General features: G+C 44.8%; 1 protein-coding gene across 1 annotated transcript; it reads right to left on the bottom strand.

Annotated features, from left to right (window-relative positions):
- Nucleotides 1–8615: 8615 nt before the first annotated feature.
- LOC119454498 (tigger transposable element-derived protein 4-like) lies at nt 8616–15459 on the bottom strand. The gene is made up of 2 exons (XM_049668083.1): nt 15420–15459; nt 8616–10294 (listed from the first exon to the last, which is right to left on the bottom strand). The coding sequence occupies exons 1-2, from the start codon at nt 15457–15459 to the stop codon at nt 9186–9188; spliced, it is 1149 nt and encodes a 382-aa protein (XP_049524040.1). The 3' UTR covers nt 8616–9185.
- Nucleotides 15460–16346: the final 887 nt, after the last annotated feature.

Here is a 16346-nt window from a genome sequence, read left to right as displayed (position 1 = left end):
AGAAGGAGAAAGTTCACAGAAGCGTCGTAGTCGCGTCGACCGTCATCCGGAGAATAGGCGTAGTTGCAGAAAAGCGTGGGTATTGGGCGGCGCGACAGTTCCATTTGTGGTAAACTCGATAGACGTCTCCAGATTCGCCACAATGGTAGCACACTGGTCGACGGTCGACGGTGCACCACAAATTGACTTTCCGACGCTGCAGCGGCAACTCTCCATGGAGCCAAGGATTGGCGTGCGCATGTCCAAGATACGGCATTGGTTGTGCTGGTGGGGTCGGTAGAGTCGACGGGGGTGACGATATCAACTATGTTTGTAGCGTAGGTGATGGTCTAGTTGTGGGTGTCAACGGCGTCGAAGTTGCGTGGACTGGACGGCGAACAGCCTCCGCCTCCACACCACTGTCGCGCCATGAAAAAGCTTGCCGTACTTCTTCCCGAACCACATCAGCTACAAACGATAATGCTGGCGTCGGTTCCCTTGGTGCAATAGCAATTCCGAGCTGCCGAAGCTTTTCTCGCACAACTTCTCGTATAACTTCACGCAGAGGCTTGTCATTACTCGCAGCCAGTACGGAAGTGTTCGCCGCCGAGTTATTCATGTCATGCTGGCGGTATCGTTGCTGAAGGGCCCGGTCAATGGCTGTAGCCTCTTTTCTGAACTCTGCCACTGTAGTCGGCAGATTTCTCACAAGACCGGCAAACAGTTGCTCCTTCACTCCCTGTAAGAGACGGCGCAGCTTTCTTTCCTCTGGCATGTCGGGGTCTGCCCTGTGGAAAAGACGGGCCATGTCTTCTGAGAACATAGCAATGCTCTCATTGGATTTTTGAATGCAGATTTCAAGGAGACGCTGCACATTTTCCCTCCTGTCGATGCTTCTAAAAGTATCCAGCAGCTGCGTGCGAAAGCCGTCCCAGGTGGCAAAGCTCCTCTCCCGGTTGACGTACCACGTACGAGCATTGTCCTTCATATAGAAATAAACAATCGAGAGTTTGTCCCCCGAGCTGGCCTTGTGGTTGTACTTGGCGACACGCTCAAACAGGTCTAGCCAATCTTGGACTTCGTCATAGGGATCAGCATGAATGCTCTGCGGAACCATAGGATTTTGCAGTGTTACTTGCGATGGAGCCACGGTGACCATGGTAGTAGCAGAAGGCAAACAATATGTCGAGGTTTCTCGCAGGGGACTGGACTCGGGCGCTAGGCCTAGCAAGCGGCGACTGAACCGGTGGACTGATGTTTCGATGCGCAATGGCGATTCCGGGCTCGGTCGTCAACTCCGAGAAGGGGTGCCAAGCATGAAGGATGTATATCCAGCACCTCCAGCAGTGTAACGACGTGGGATCGACGAGGACGTGGAGCAGCACCAAGAAATACACCTTGTCAGTTGACAAGAATACAAACGCTTTCTTCTTCTTCATGCTCAACCTAAAATCCCGCACTACTTCAACCTCGTCCCCACTGGCACATACCCGCGGTAATATAGTTCCAATATGCTACCTGTTTTCAAGACGCCTGCCGGCTCGTCCTTCGGGGAGTTCTACGGCCGGGGTCCTTCGCATACTAGGACCAAGCCTCCAAATGGACCACGGGATAACCTTGTGTCCCGCGCACACCGGAGTGATGGCAACGATATAGTGGATCGTCTGGCTCGAGGTATAACAGGCAGAGCGGCGATACATACCGCTCGAGCGGATGCCTCTCCGACATCCGGCAGCACACCGAGAGACATACTTGAGGCACAACGACTAGGAAGATGAACCAAAGCTCCACCTCACACCAAGCTCAACAGGCGACAGGCGAGGGACTGGTGCCGAATACAAACACCTACCCACACTTACAAAGTGTCCACAAAATATTTCCTAACAAACACAGCGACAGATGTCCAAGGTGCGATTCCACCCCGACAATAGAACACATCACTTACCAATGCAAGCAGCGTCCGGCAGACGCCGTCTCGCCGCTACTGAACGATACACTTAGCAATTGGTCGTGGGAGGTGCGACTCTCTGAACTGGACTTGGGAAGCCAATTGGCGACTCTCGACCAGGCCCGGCACACTGCAATAGCCAGTGGGGTCCTGGAAGGGGGGCTCCACCCACAGTAATCAAGCCCGATCTTGATTTAAATACAGCTGTTTCTCTCTCGTTCATAACTGCTTTGCTTTCAGGTGGGCTTATTCTAAGACACGGTAGCTGACGCATGAAGTGGTTATCTGGTTTTCAACATCGGCAAACCTTGACCTCATTCTTGCTACTTCCATGCTGCTTGTAAGCAGTAGCTCAGAGTGTGTACCACTGATGCATGAAACGAGGAGGATTGTGCAGCTTTTCTGCAGCGTTCATTTTCACCCCTTTGTTACCGCAGCTGAAAGAGGAAGCTGCAAAAGAATTTAGTGAGCCAGAGGAGCAGCTGTGCCTGATATTTGCTGGCAAAATTCTTGAGGAGAATGAAGCGGTCTCCACGCAGAGTGAGTAATTTCCTACTGCCTTCCCTTGAATTGTGACTTGTTAATACCTGCCAACTCCCCCGAATCTTCCGTAAGGTTTACGTATTCGGGCTAGGTTTGCAATTTTACGAATGTTGCACCAAGCTTTATAGAAAGTAAGTTTTACCCGTCGGTTTCTGAATCTTCTGTTAGAAGACTTGTTATGGTGAAAGAAAGCTTATACAGACAAGTTCATGAAGCAGACAGTCTGCAAAACCAGAGTCCTGGAGAAGTCAGTGGGATTTAAGAACAGTCGTGTCAGTATTTGCTGCGCCAAGTTTTTTGCTGCTTGCGTGACATATCTAAAGGTAAATAATCCTTAATAAACTGTGCCTGCATCCCTGAAAGGACGTGTGCTCAGGGCACAGTTAAAAAAACGTGCACGCTGATCCCCTCCCCCTTCCGTTTTAGTGTCATGCCTGCGAGATTTCATGAATTATGTTCGCAAATACCTGGGTTATCTGGTTCCACTGCCAAGGTGCTAGAGTTTTCGTTATCCCTTTAGTGAGTAAATGACCGTTAAGGAGCTTGTATCGATAGGATGGGTCGTTTTTTATTAGCGCATTAATTACACCCATTCTTAGTAAAATGGATTGCCTGGTTTGTTCTTCCAGTGACTCGAAATTATGGATTGCTTAGTTTCAAATGAAGGTACCTGAATGCCAGCAGAACTGCTAATAATTTTGTCTGTATACTTGGGGACAACCTTGAAATTCAGTACAGGTACTGCCCACAAAAATACACCTCACCTACCTTATGTGCCTCTGCATTCCAAAACACATTTCCCGAGGAATACAAATATCTAAAGTAGTTCACATCAACTGTGTTGTCACGAAAATGACTAAAAGTACTTGCATCGTGTACCTGTAATCCAACGAGGTGCCGAGTCGGACTGATTGGTTAACTATATAAGCGTGACCTATACAAATGACAAATCCCTATTGATTTTCTGTATTTTCCAACGTATTCTTACTTTGTAGTCAGCTATATATGTCAAGGTAACAGTGCATTATCATGGTTGTGTGGTGATAACCTGAGATGAGATGCCGTTGAGGCCACACACACGCACACAGTTTTTAAATAACTTTTTATGATGAATGAGCATGTCTTACTTAGTAAACTATTTAAACTGCAAAAAGTTGTTCATCCTATTTTTGGCAGGTCATTCTTGTCATAAAATATGGTAAAAGTGCTAATCGCGCCAAGAATGATAAGTAGCTAAGGAATTGAGAAAGCTTTTGCATTTATGTAGCTATGTGTTGAACCTAAGCAATGAACCGCATTACGTAAAGGTAATTTTTGTGTAGAAGAGATATAAATAAAGGCGATCGAACATACAGGGGCAAAGCATTGGCTGAGAAATTTAATAATCACCTTACTTCATTAATAGACATCGTCAGTGACACTACTTCACTACAATACATGTCCACATAAGTAGTTGTCGCGGTTTACCTAATTTTAGGAGCAGGTATTTTCCCGCAATGTATGTAGCATGCAAAAGTTACAGTACTGTTTAAGGAAGGAGACAAAAATGATTTGAAAAACTGTAGGCCCATATCCATTCTACCATTGTTTTCAAAGCTCATAGAAAAGCTAATATTTATAAGATTGTCGAACTTCTTTACAAAACACTTGGTAATTACGCCGGCTCAGTGCAGTTTTAGGTCAGGGCTGTCGACAGAGGTAGCATTGCTATGGCAAAAGGAAATTATATTAGGCAATATTAAGGGCAAGAAACTTAAGGTATATTTGTTGACTTCTCTAAAGGCTTCGACTGGATAAATCACAATACTTTTTAGAAAAGTTATCCTATTATGACATTCAAGGCACTGCACTAAATCTAATTACCAGTTTTGAGCAATAGGCTACAGTGTGTAAGCATAAACACAGAACAATCATCTTTGCAAAAACTTACTCAAGACATACCTCAAGGTTGTATACTGGTGCCGCTACTTTTTATTACTTATGTCAACGACATTAATAACATAAACCAGACCATCCAATTTGTCATATTTGCGGATGAAACTACCTTGTTTTTTACAGGTGAAGCCGTTATTGACTTTGTTTTAGCAGCAAACGCGATACTAGCTGACTTGTATGCATGGTCGACCGTAAACTCTCTACAAATCAACTGTTCAAGAACCAAAGCCGTTCTGTTTCGTTCAAAGGGAACAACGTACACAGCTACTTCAAAGCTATACCTGAATGATTCAGTGATTGATTTTTCTTCGACAGCTAATGCCTTGGGAATTGTTTTTATGAGCGTATGTTATGGGATTCTTATAGTGAAATGGTAAGAAACGAGCCAAGTAAGGCACTAGGCATGCTTAAGAGATGTCAGTCATTTCTACCTACTGCTCAGATTTTAATGATCTATAACACGCGTTTTTGTTTGCAGCTGCGCTATGGTCTTTTGGTGTGGGTCACTGGCACCTACAATCTAAGCAAAAATTACTCGCACTTACGTTGTATTGCAAATGCCGAATATAATGCACATACCTCATCTTTATTCAATAAATTCAGTGTTAAGATTATATAATGTGTATGAATGTTGTTTATTAGTATCTTTGAAAACTGAAATTAACAAAGGAAATAGAAATCTTGCCTCGATAGCAAGCTTAGAGCGCAGCAGCTCGTCTCGAGCTACTAGACAGAGCGATTAATGGAAGGTTCCTCGATGCCGAACAAACTATTGCTTCGAAATGCTGAAACATTCACTCCCACACATACTTAATAAATTCAATTTTCCGTTAGAGTGATTGCACCTTTTTTCGCGACAGGATATGTCCAATCTTTTTTTACTGAAATGATGCATTTCTTGTTGCAAAACTTGCGGCTTAAAATTCTGCATTTTTTTTAGGTTTCTTTGTAATTTCTTTTCGACGAGCGCAAACCTTCCTATATTTTCTTTTTTGTATGTAACTATAATCCTAACTGTGCGAATTTAACTATGTATTTATGAGCGTATTTACTTCTTTACATGGCTTTACGAATGCTGTCATTTTTCTGCCTTGTATTGCTGGGACGTGGGGCCAGTCAAGCTGCGTTTAATCGCAGCTTTCTTCCTGCATTCTACACCACACATTGTATCTTTGTTTCATGTATGAGTGCAAAAAAAATGTAAACAATGCAACACTGTGCTGAAATTAACTTCAAACTTCAACTAGAATAAATGTAATGTGATAAATGTTAAGGAAAAATGTTTTGAAACGCTAAGCATAGTAAAACAGATAGCCCATTTGGACCAAATTTATTTGCAAAATGAGCTGTAAATTCAAAAATATTGCATCAATTTCTTTTGTCCTAGTTCGTTGCACACATCTCTATGGGAGGAATGAGTGCGAAAATTTTCATTTCAAAATAGTTATTGAGAAAAATGTTATCAAAGCTTGCGTAACATGAGGTGGAGCAAAATTTTGTTTTGAGAGAAACGTAAACAAATGTTTTAAACCATGTGAAAATGTCAAAAACAACACATAGAGGCCTAAAATGCATCAGGTTCATAGCCGGGGTCCCCATGAGATGCACCAGTCTCTCCTTTTGTTCATATGGCTGCTCGTTCACAACATAAAATGAAAAAAAATATTTTGAATAATATTTATATAAAAAATAGTACTGATTTTTGGAACCAATGCAATGTGGTTTCGGTTTTGCAATACCGAGGTATGGGTTTGAAAAACTCGCTGGTAACTCCCAAACTAATGATGATAGGAAGATAATTTCTTTTGCAACATGTTTCTCCATGTTTGGGCATACATAAAACATAAAAAATCGATCTTGTGTGAGAGAATTAAACTTTTCAATGTGGCCAATGTGGCCTCCCACCTTATCAAGTTTTATCGGAGTCCTATATTTCTACCGTATAGCAATAAACAAAACTCAATTTTGTTAAAAAACTGTGCTTTTGCTGGGTTTACCAGACAGCCAGGCCATCTTGAATGTATGAAAAATAAAACATGCCATCTGACTCGTTCATGCACGAGAGTGAATAATGAAATATTCTTACTCTGGAAGTTGACATTATTCATAGGAAAAGACTAATCTGTTTTTGGCGTAATCACTCAGCTTTTCCACGTGGTTTGGTTGGTCTGTAAATGAACAGAATTTATTTCACTTGTTCCGCGCTCAATGTTGTCATGTCCTGTGGAAGTTTGGAGACACATGCTTTGCTTATGGCTGACTCTTGTTTCCTTCACTAAACTGTCACATTCAACTGCTGTAGAGAAACAGGCACAAGTGCTTGTGTCTGTCTCACTTGTCAGTCTTTTTTTTGTTGCTAGTGTGCTGTACGTACCTACCAAGTCTCCCAAGTTTTCCATAGTTTATGAATTCGAGCTAACTCTACAATTTACCTAAGTGATGTTCTGTCAAGCTAAAAAAGAAAAAAAAATTCTGTCTGTAAAGAAGTTTCACTTGCCCATCTCTGACTTCTACTGATTACAAAAGAACATCAGAGGGGTACCTGCTTCGAACATGTTTATTCTTCTAAGTTTCTGAAGCATGTGAAATCAGCAACAAATTGTTGAAAAAGTCACTGTCATCTGAAAACAGTATGTTGCTTGTCAGCTTCAGCTGGTCTAAGTTTGCAGTTTTGTAGGCAGGGCTGCATATATAACAATATGAGGCTGTGGCCAACAGAAGTATTCAGATAACTACACTAGGGGTAGTTTTTCGCACCTTCGGTGGTGTCCAAAGCTTGACGTTGATGACGTGTTTCCGTCTCTCGCAATCGCTTCTGCTGCATGCAACTGGCGAAATCATAGCCTTCGAGATGTGCATTTATTATCCAGAGGGCGCCACCACTGGGGTATGAATTCGGGCATCACCTATTACAGCCATCGCTCCTGGTGGTTTTTAGTCTAGGTGGCAAATTATGTGTCATATCGTTTCCCTTCATTTCCGCAAGGATTTGTTGCCACTGTATATAACCACTGTGGTGTATGTGTGCACCTCTGTGCAGACGTAGAAAATGGTGCGACAGTACATCTTGTGTCAAAGTCTGCCTTGGCTGTGGTGAGTGCTGTTCTCTAGACACTGTTTGCTTTTCACTTCATGAGCCATTTTCATGATTTTTAGCACTGATTAGACAATGCGTAAGGCAGTGGTTAATTGCTTCATCAGCATTTAAGGCCAGCTAGAGATGTAGGAGTTGTTGGTAAACACATTGCCCCTTTACGATTTTCCTAGAAGTTTCCTAAATGCTTTGCACCTGCAGCGTTACCTCGCTGATTAGGACAATAGTGATGGAAACGTAAAGTTTCTCTTCTGCTTATACCGATTGTTTCTTTCAGCTGCTTTGTACTCTGAAAATTGATAAATGGCAAGCATTGCCGCTATGATTGGCGTTTCCTTTTCAGAGCAAGGATGGTTTGTGCAGAACCACACGTCAACCTTTCTTCCGCATCTCTGCATGTGCGTGTAGTCTTACAGCAGTGGCTAAGGGCAGACAAAGAAGTCAAATGCACGCATATTGTGTCCCACGAATAATTTCTACAGCTTGAAGAGTGTTGTACTCTGCTTGGCTAAGCACCAAACGTGCATTGAACCTAACAAAAGCTTATTTCGCGTGCCCTTTACAGCCGCTGTTACTGAAAAGGTGACCGAATTCATCAGCGACCGCAGTGTGAGGGTTACAATAAGTCATGCAGCTGAACTTGATATCCCTCCTCGAAGACATTGTTGTTTCCGTTCTCTGTGTTTATATAGTTTAGGAACAAGTTAAATTAACATCCGATTCGGGAGTGTCACCAGAAATGTTGATTCCGCGAAGCCCCCGATTTTTTTTCTGCAGAACACAACTGGCATGGCCGTCTTCAGAAGTGCAAGCGTCTCTGCCAAGGACGCCATAGTTACCAGCACATCATCATCATCAGCAGCCTATATTTTATGTCCACTGCAGGACGAAGGCCTCTTTCTGCGATCTCCAATTACTCCTGTCTTGCGCTAGCGTATTCCAACTTGCGCCTGCAAATTTCCTAACTTCATCACCCCATCTGGTTTTCTGCCGACCTCGACTGCGCTTCCCCTCTCTTGGTATCCATTCTGTAACCCTAATGGTCCACCTATTATCCATTCTACGCATTACATGGCCTGCCCAGCTCCATTTCTTCCACTTAATGTCAACTACAGTAGACTCTCGATAAACGGAACTTCAAGGGACCGAAAAAATTAGTTCCATTTAACAGGAGTTCCGTTTACTGAGAGAGATGTGCAAAAGTGCAGATTTATGTGCGTGCTCTTAATACCATTTTATGGAACTCCAAGCACTAGAAGGTGAATGTACCTGATAGTTTTTAAGAAAGCAAGAAAACTGCAAGCGGTTTTGGTACAGCACTCACAAAGTTTATTTGACAACAATTAGTCACTGTGCACAAAAAAATGCGCCAATTTTTCTTTGCTTGAGTCCTTGGAACTGCATCTTTAGTATTGTTTTTTCCATGGCACTTAAGCTTTCGACAAACATTTCAGATCCTGGTTCCTTCTGAAAAAAATTTTTGACATACTGCAGAGCTGATTCTGCTCCTTGAAGTGTGGTAGGCTCCACGGTAGCTACCCCTTCAGATTCCTCTTCCGGCTCACTTTCCTCTTCATCACACACCTCAGCAACAATGCTCTCCACCGTGTTTTCGGGGCAAGTCACAACATCACTGTCGATGTGCACGTACTCATCAAAGTCCAGATGGATTGCCTTTAAAGCACACTATTCTACCACTTCCTGCCTCTCAAGGGCATCTTCACTGTCACATTCAGGCAAATCCTGCAAGTCGGATGTCTGGTCACTTGTAAAAAATCCCGCATCCATAAAGCAATTTGCTATAGTATTAGCAGTCAGCTGCCTCCAGGCATCGGCAATAAAGTAAATGGCGCCAAGAATGTCCACCTTATATTCCTTATTCTGGTTCATACACACCAGCATCCTCTGCAGGAGACCCTTGCGGAAGCGGGCTTTCAGGGCTTGAATAACTCCCTGATCCATGGGCTGCAACAGTGCCGTAGTGTTGGCCGGGAGAAACTCCAACTGAATCGACTTCAGTCCTGTTACAGTCCCATGTCCAGGGCAGTTGTCAACAAGGAAAAGTACTTTCCTCTTCTGCCGCGAAAATCGCGCATCTTCGGTGTGCAGCCATTTGCTGAAGAGGGCTTGCGTCATCCACGTTTTTGAGTTTGACTCGTAAGTCACGGGCATATTAGTTATGCCCTTAAAACAGCGAGGATTTTTGGATTTGCCGATCACAAGCAGCTTCAACTTGTCGCTGCCCGACATGTTTGCTCCTACAAGAACAGTTACTCTTTCTTTGCTCAGTTTGCCACCTGTGCATTTCTCCCCTTTGAAAGTCATCGATTTCGTTGGCAGGAGCTTAAAAAAAAGCGCTGTTTCATCTACGTTGTAGACGTCCTCGTCCTTGAAGTGATGCATAATCCCTGGAAGCCGCCCTGCACGCCAGTCGCGACACGCTGTCGCATCAGCTGCTGTGGCTTCTCCTGCAATGGTGCGGAAAACGAGGCCGTTTCTGTCTTTGAACCTTGTCAGCCAGCCCTCACTGCACAAGAAGTCTGCTATCCCGAGTTGAAGAACAAACTCTTCTGCCTTGGCACGGATTAGTGGTCCGTTGATGGGAATGTTCTGGCTCCGGGCTCTCCTAAGCCACAACACGAGACACTTCTCCAGTTCTTCGTGGTCGCCTTGTCGCAGACGCTTCCTCTGGGGCCCGAATCGCGAACTTTCAAAGGCATCCCGTAGCTTCTCCTTGTCGTGCAGGATCCTCGTTAGGCTGCTTTTCGGGACGCCGGGACTTCGTGCAAGAGCCGCTTTCGAAGTCAAGAATAATGTCCATTTTCTTTTCTAACGTAAGCGCATGGTGTGCACGCTTCTGTGCCACCATTGAAACAACAGAGGCTAGGCCTCAACTTCGCGAGCGCTTACAAGCCACCGATGTTAGAAAACGCCCACGCGGCTATGAAGCATGAATGGCACCACGACGGCACGAACGAGGCGGCAGGGGCTTAGCCCTGTAACTTCGGCGACTTGAACTGAGATCGAACGACTAGAACAAGAACTGCGCTAACACAACACAACAACTGCGCATTCGTTGCGCTAACACGGCCGACTACCAACGAGGTGAGGCTTACGACGAGAGTTTACTAGAATATGGTCGAGTGGGACGAGCGGCTGGGGCGGCGCATGCTTTGCAGTGAGGCGCCCGACGTGGAAAAATACTGTGGCGGCGCTGCGATCGAACTGAATTGGGCCGCATCAAGGTCGCGCCGTTGGAAACTGCTGGCGATACTGCTCGGCAGGGTCAATCGCACTACTTCGCGCGCTGGTATTTGCGTTCAGACCTCTCAAATGGTGTTCATAATCGAACATGACATGTATATATGTCTTAAGAACAAATGCCTTTCTTTCTCTATTTTATTTTTTAATCCCGCTCGGTGATTGCCCGTGCATTGCGGCCGCAGTGTCGGTTTTCATACTACTATGTTATTGTACGGTTCCCTTTGGAGAACAAATATTTTTCTCGTTCTTCAAGCAGCATGTATCTCTCGTGTGTATTGTTCCGCATATAGTTTTCCAACATTAGGTCTTGCGGAACGCAAACGGAGAAACATATGTAACCTTCCAGCTTGCCGCTTCAAACAAGTAAATCATATCTGCCCCATCCGGCACCTTGTACTCAGATTTAGTTCTTCTTTTGGGGTTTTTTACGTGCCAAAACCAGTTCTGATTATAAGGCACGCCGTAGTGCAGGGCTCCGGATTAATTTTGACCACCTGGGGTTCATTAACGTCCACTACAACGCAAGCACACAGGCTTCTTGCATTTCGCCTCCATCGAAATGCGGCCGCCGCGGCCGGGATTCGATTCCGCGAACTCGTCCTCAGCAGCGCAACGCCTTAGCTAACTGAGCCCCCGCGGCGGGTACTCAGATTTACGGGAAGCATCGTTATTGAAAAAAAAACTGCAGCGCAACATTCTATTCAAGTTTCCGCCTTACTCGCGTAACAGAATGCGGAGTAATGGGCACGGGGTCATTTATCGCGGTCGGTGTCATTCTGGTGTCATTCTGGAAATTCATTTCAAGTGGATGCGTTTTGCAACCTCACCGGCTACAATTCGTAAATTGCAATATGTGTCGTAAAGTAATTAACTAAGAAGTTCATTAATCAATTTTGTTAATAAGTTGAATAGGTGTTTCGATTCTCGTGCTACTAATGTCCGCCTCTTCGAATAACCCAGCTCATCAATGAGAATTGTGCTAACTGCCACAGGAGATTTTTTAAAATCCCCTAAACCTTAATTTCGAACACCCGGTATAGTGGATATACGGCGTTGCGTTGCTAAACTGGAGCTCGCGGGTTCAATCCGTCGCGGAATTCGATGGGAACAAATGGAAAACACTCGTGTACTTCTATTTAGGCGCATGTTAAAAAGCCCCAGGTGGGGAAATCTAAACCGGGTGCTTCATACTCATATCGTGGTTTTGCCACGTAAAACCCACAAATTTGTTTGAACTAAAAAAAAGACAGGTGGCTGCGTTCTTCGTCTTTTTACTAGGAGTGTAAACAAAATAAATTATTCTCGAGTCTGATTTCCGAGAAAAACATGTTACGCTTATTCTATATTTCATACATAAATGTAATGCCATTCCCAAATGTCTGTCCGCTCAACTATATAAGCAGCTTGTATATTATAAACGGCTGCTTTCAGTTATTCGACGCACTATCATAACGACAATAAGGAAGCAATTAGAGAAACGGCATACCTCACATACACGTACAGATATGTGTAGATCTGCTGCGTTCGTTCAAGAAGATAAGTGTGGTACCACATGGGGCACCCAGTTTTAATGGGTTGCAAAGATGGTGAGACTGTCAAAAAAAAAGTTTTCCTTGCCTGAATCAAGTTAGCAGATTTACAGGCTGCCCCAAAACGGGGCATTTATATTGAATGACAGCTTATTACACTTATTAGCAGGGCTTATTAGCAGCTTATTAGCCGGACTTATTAACACCCCTGCGTTAATTTTCTCAGGAACTGCGCCTCTGCGCAACAGCCACAACTCTCCGGCAGCACAATCATTCGGAATAACAGTCCGCACTTGCATCGGTCTCTCACCTTTGAGACTGCAATAGTGCGGTTATGCGTTACATTCGTACGGAAACGACTGTTCGGCGTCGTACAGCATATCAATAACACTTTCACACACACACACACACACACACACACACACACACACACACACACAAACACACAACACACACACACATACATACATACATACATACATACATACATATATATATATATATATATATATAGTTTTAATTGCCTGCTATGAATATTATTTCTGCGAATGAGAGTTTTATGTGCAGTATTCACTAATACGTGTGTTTCGTATGCAAACGTGCACGGTCGGGAGTTCTCACTGTACCATTTGTACCATTGTCAATGTACCCTTTGATTTAATTACGTAGAAATACATCGGTCATTCTTCGCGCCACGCAGCTAATAAACCTGGTTTATTTCACTTTAATATTGTTTTCTTCGATCATTGTTCCTGATCAATATCCACCGACAAGAAGCGCGCGTAAAATGACACGCTATCAATAATAAAATTTTCGTACGTAGCTTCATGTTGCAGAGATGCCAGTTGCTTTTAGAAGACAGTGTTAAAAACAATGGTTCACTTGACTGAAACTACCTTTGGTACCCGCCGTCAAGAGTCATGAGCGCACCAAAGCAACTAAAACATAAAAACAAATGTACTACACAGACGTTCTGCGAGAAAAACTGGGTCCCGCCAGCGTCCGCGTAGCGAACGCGCGCTCGCTAGCAGACGACGCGCTTGACAACGACAACAAAACTGAAGACGACGCGTTGTATAATCCATGCCTCAAATATACATGTTTGGCAAGATGGTGTAAACATAAATTTGCAGTTGAAATAAAGCACAATTTTAAGAGCGTACTATGCGCAATCGGCCTCGGCGCCCGCAGCGAAAGTGCGTTGAATATGCCGCGGAGCGCGTCTCCGCCCCAATCCAGTTCGCTCGCAGCGCTCTCGCAAAATTTTTCCACACGCGGCGCCTCAGCGGGAGAGCGCCGTTCGGCCCACTCGACCATTATCTAGTACACTCTACTTACGACTAAAAACAAGCAACAGCCGGAACCGGAAAAAACTGATGCTCATGGCAATGGGTCTGCCAAGAAGTTTCATTTTCGGTTCCGTTTACGCGGAAATTTTAGTTCCAATTACCGAAAGTTTTTTAACACGAAAGTGTTTTATGCCGGGGTCCACCAAGACTTCACTGACGTATTTCCGTCACGGAAATACGTCACACGAACATACACGAACATAATACAAAGAAAGAAACCAGAAGAAAAAGTTCCACAAACATGCAAAATTTGGAAATCAAACCCACGACCTCTCGGTCCGCGACGATAGATCGCCGAGCGTTTAACCCATTGCGCCACAAACGCATTTGCAGAGAGCTACACAGACGCGCCTTATATATCTAACACTCCTCCGTGTACCCGCGCTCTTGCTCGGGGCGGTGCCGCCGCCTACGAGCAGAAAAGAGAAGTACTGCATTATGACACTAACGCGCACCGACAGTGAACGCTTCGGTGGTCTCAGCACTACGACGCCTCGATGCCAGCATTCGAAGGGACGCTGGCATCAAGAAGCACTACCAACGCGTTCTCGCAGAAGCACTACTAGGTGGCGTTCACCGTACTCAGCACAGCGGAGCGTGGCCTCCGCAATTAGCTCTGAAAATGTTTCTGAAGTTGATCGCGGAGGCTGCAATTACGACGCGCTGTACGCGCTGATTTGACTCGGTGACGATTCAGTTACGTGCTTTGTCTTGCGCGTTGTATTAGTGTGTCAGTTACGTGCTTCGTCTTTCGCGTTGTGCTAGCGTGTGCAGCGTAGTGCAGCTTCCATATGCACGACGGTTGCTCATGGTCATCGACGTTGGTAGTCGTGATGGAGGAGACGTGCCACCAGGCGTCAGCGTGGGTGCATCAACGCCTAAGGGCGCTTTAGCCACAAAACACCAATAGACATATATCAATGTGCAATAAACATTACACTACTTCTGTGAAGACACGTTTCACTTTCGTGTTCTATACCGATTCCTATATAAGAGGGATCAACCACATTTTTTTACGTTATCTGAATACAAAACCAACCAAATTACAGGCGACTGTTCCGTTTAAACGGCAATTCCGTTGAAGCGATTTCCGTTTATCGAGATTCTACTGTAGAATATCGTCTATCCCCGTTTGTTCTCTGATCCACACCGCTCTCTTCCTGTCTCTTAACGTTACTCCTAAGATTTTTCGTTCCATCGTTCTTTGTGCGGTCCTTAACTTGTTCTCGAGCTTCTTTGTTAACCTCCAAGTTCCTGCCCCATATGTTAGCGCCGGTAGAATACAATGATTGTACACTTTTCTTTTCAACGACAGTAGCAAGCTACCAGTCAGGATTTGGCAATGCCTGCCGTATGCACTCCAACCCAATTTTATGCTTCTGTAAACTTCTTTCTCATGATCAGGGTCCCCTGTGAGAAATTGACCTAGATAAACGTACTCCTTTACAGACTCTAGAGGCTGACTGGCGAGCCTGAATTCTTGTTCCCTTGCCAAGCTATTGAACATCATTTTTGCCTTCTGCATCTTCATCTTCAACCCAATTCTTACACTTTCTCGATTAAGGTCCTGAATCATTTGCTGTAATTTGTCTCCATTGTTGCTGAATAGGACAATGTCATCTGCAAACCGAAGGTTGCTGAGATATTCGCCATTGATCTTCACCCCTAAGCCTTCCCAGTCTAAGAGCTTAAATACTTCTTCTAAGCATGCAGTGAATAGCATTGGAGAGGTTGTGTCTCCTTGCCTGGGGGGCGGGGGGGGGGGAGCTCTCACATACCCATCAGCACGACCACCACATACCCATCATCTATCCACATTCTCACACACAACGCAACTCGTGATCCCTAACAATATGCTAGTTTGGAGCGCCGATAGAAGTAATTACCACATATACTCGTGTAAGGGCCACACTTTTTTTCACAATTTTGACGAGGTGCGGCCCTTACACGGGGCCGAACCTTTTGGTCAAAATAGTGCCAGCTCAGCCTTGACTTGTACACACCTTGGATTCCCGGATGTACCAATTCATAAGAGGTAAACGCTCAGATCTCGCTATCTAGTAGCGGCATCGGGGAGGTGAGCGCGGTTGCCTCTCTGTTGTAATATTTTTTTCTGATTTTTGGGCTGCCAAGTTGGGGTTGTGGCCCTTACACGAGTCTATAGGGTATTCGAACAGTTGTGGAAACTGTTAATCAACCGTTGTCGCCTTATATGCATGATCCGCTTTGTGCCGAACCGGTAACGATAATTTTCTTTTACCAATTCAAGTTTGGGTTCGGGCTTGCTGCGAAAATATAGATTTGGGTTCAGTTATGGCCAAAATTTCCGTTTGGGTGTAGTTTTCAGTTAGATTTTAGTTCAAAACCCTGGGTAAAAGTGACCCTTTTTCTTTGCTTAAGGTAACGCCCAGACCACACGTACGCTTGCAAACGCGCGCAAGCTCGCGTCCGCGTGCCCACGCATGCGCAGAAGGTGCGGCACGGCTCGTATGCGTCGAAACACGGCGCTAACTCGATGATCAGCTCCTCTCAGTTATCACGCGCCTGGGCTGGGTCGCATCGGCACGCCTGGCTACGCAGCGACGGCGCGGTACATTCAACTCTCAGTTAAGCAGATTTATACCATGCAAGAAAGTGCTTCTTCACTTTTTGTGCTAATCTAACAGCTCTAAAAATATAACAGTGACGTTTATAGATATCGAAGC

The sequence above is a fragment of the Dermacentor silvarum genome, chromosome 5, assembly GCF_013339745.2.
Source record: "Dermacentor silvarum isolate Dsil-2018 chromosome 5, BIME_Dsil_1.4, whole genome shotgun sequence".
Taxonomy (NCBI): domain Eukaryota; kingdom Metazoa; phylum Arthropoda; class Arachnida; order Ixodida; family Ixodidae; genus Dermacentor; species Dermacentor silvarum.
The sequence above is the reverse complement of the archived record's forward strand: the minus strand, read 5'-3'. Positions and strand labels throughout refer to the sequence as shown.

Bases quoted from the DNA above. Each gene is read 5' to 3' on its own strand.
- LOC119454498 (XM_049668083.1), bottom strand. From the start codon at position 15,459: ATGTGGATAGATGATGGGTATGTGGTGGTCGTGCTGATGG. The intron at 10,295-15,419 runs GTATGTGAGAGC...TGACTTCGAAAG, and splicing joins TGTGGTGGTCGTGCTGATGG to CGGCTCTTGCACGAAGTCCC.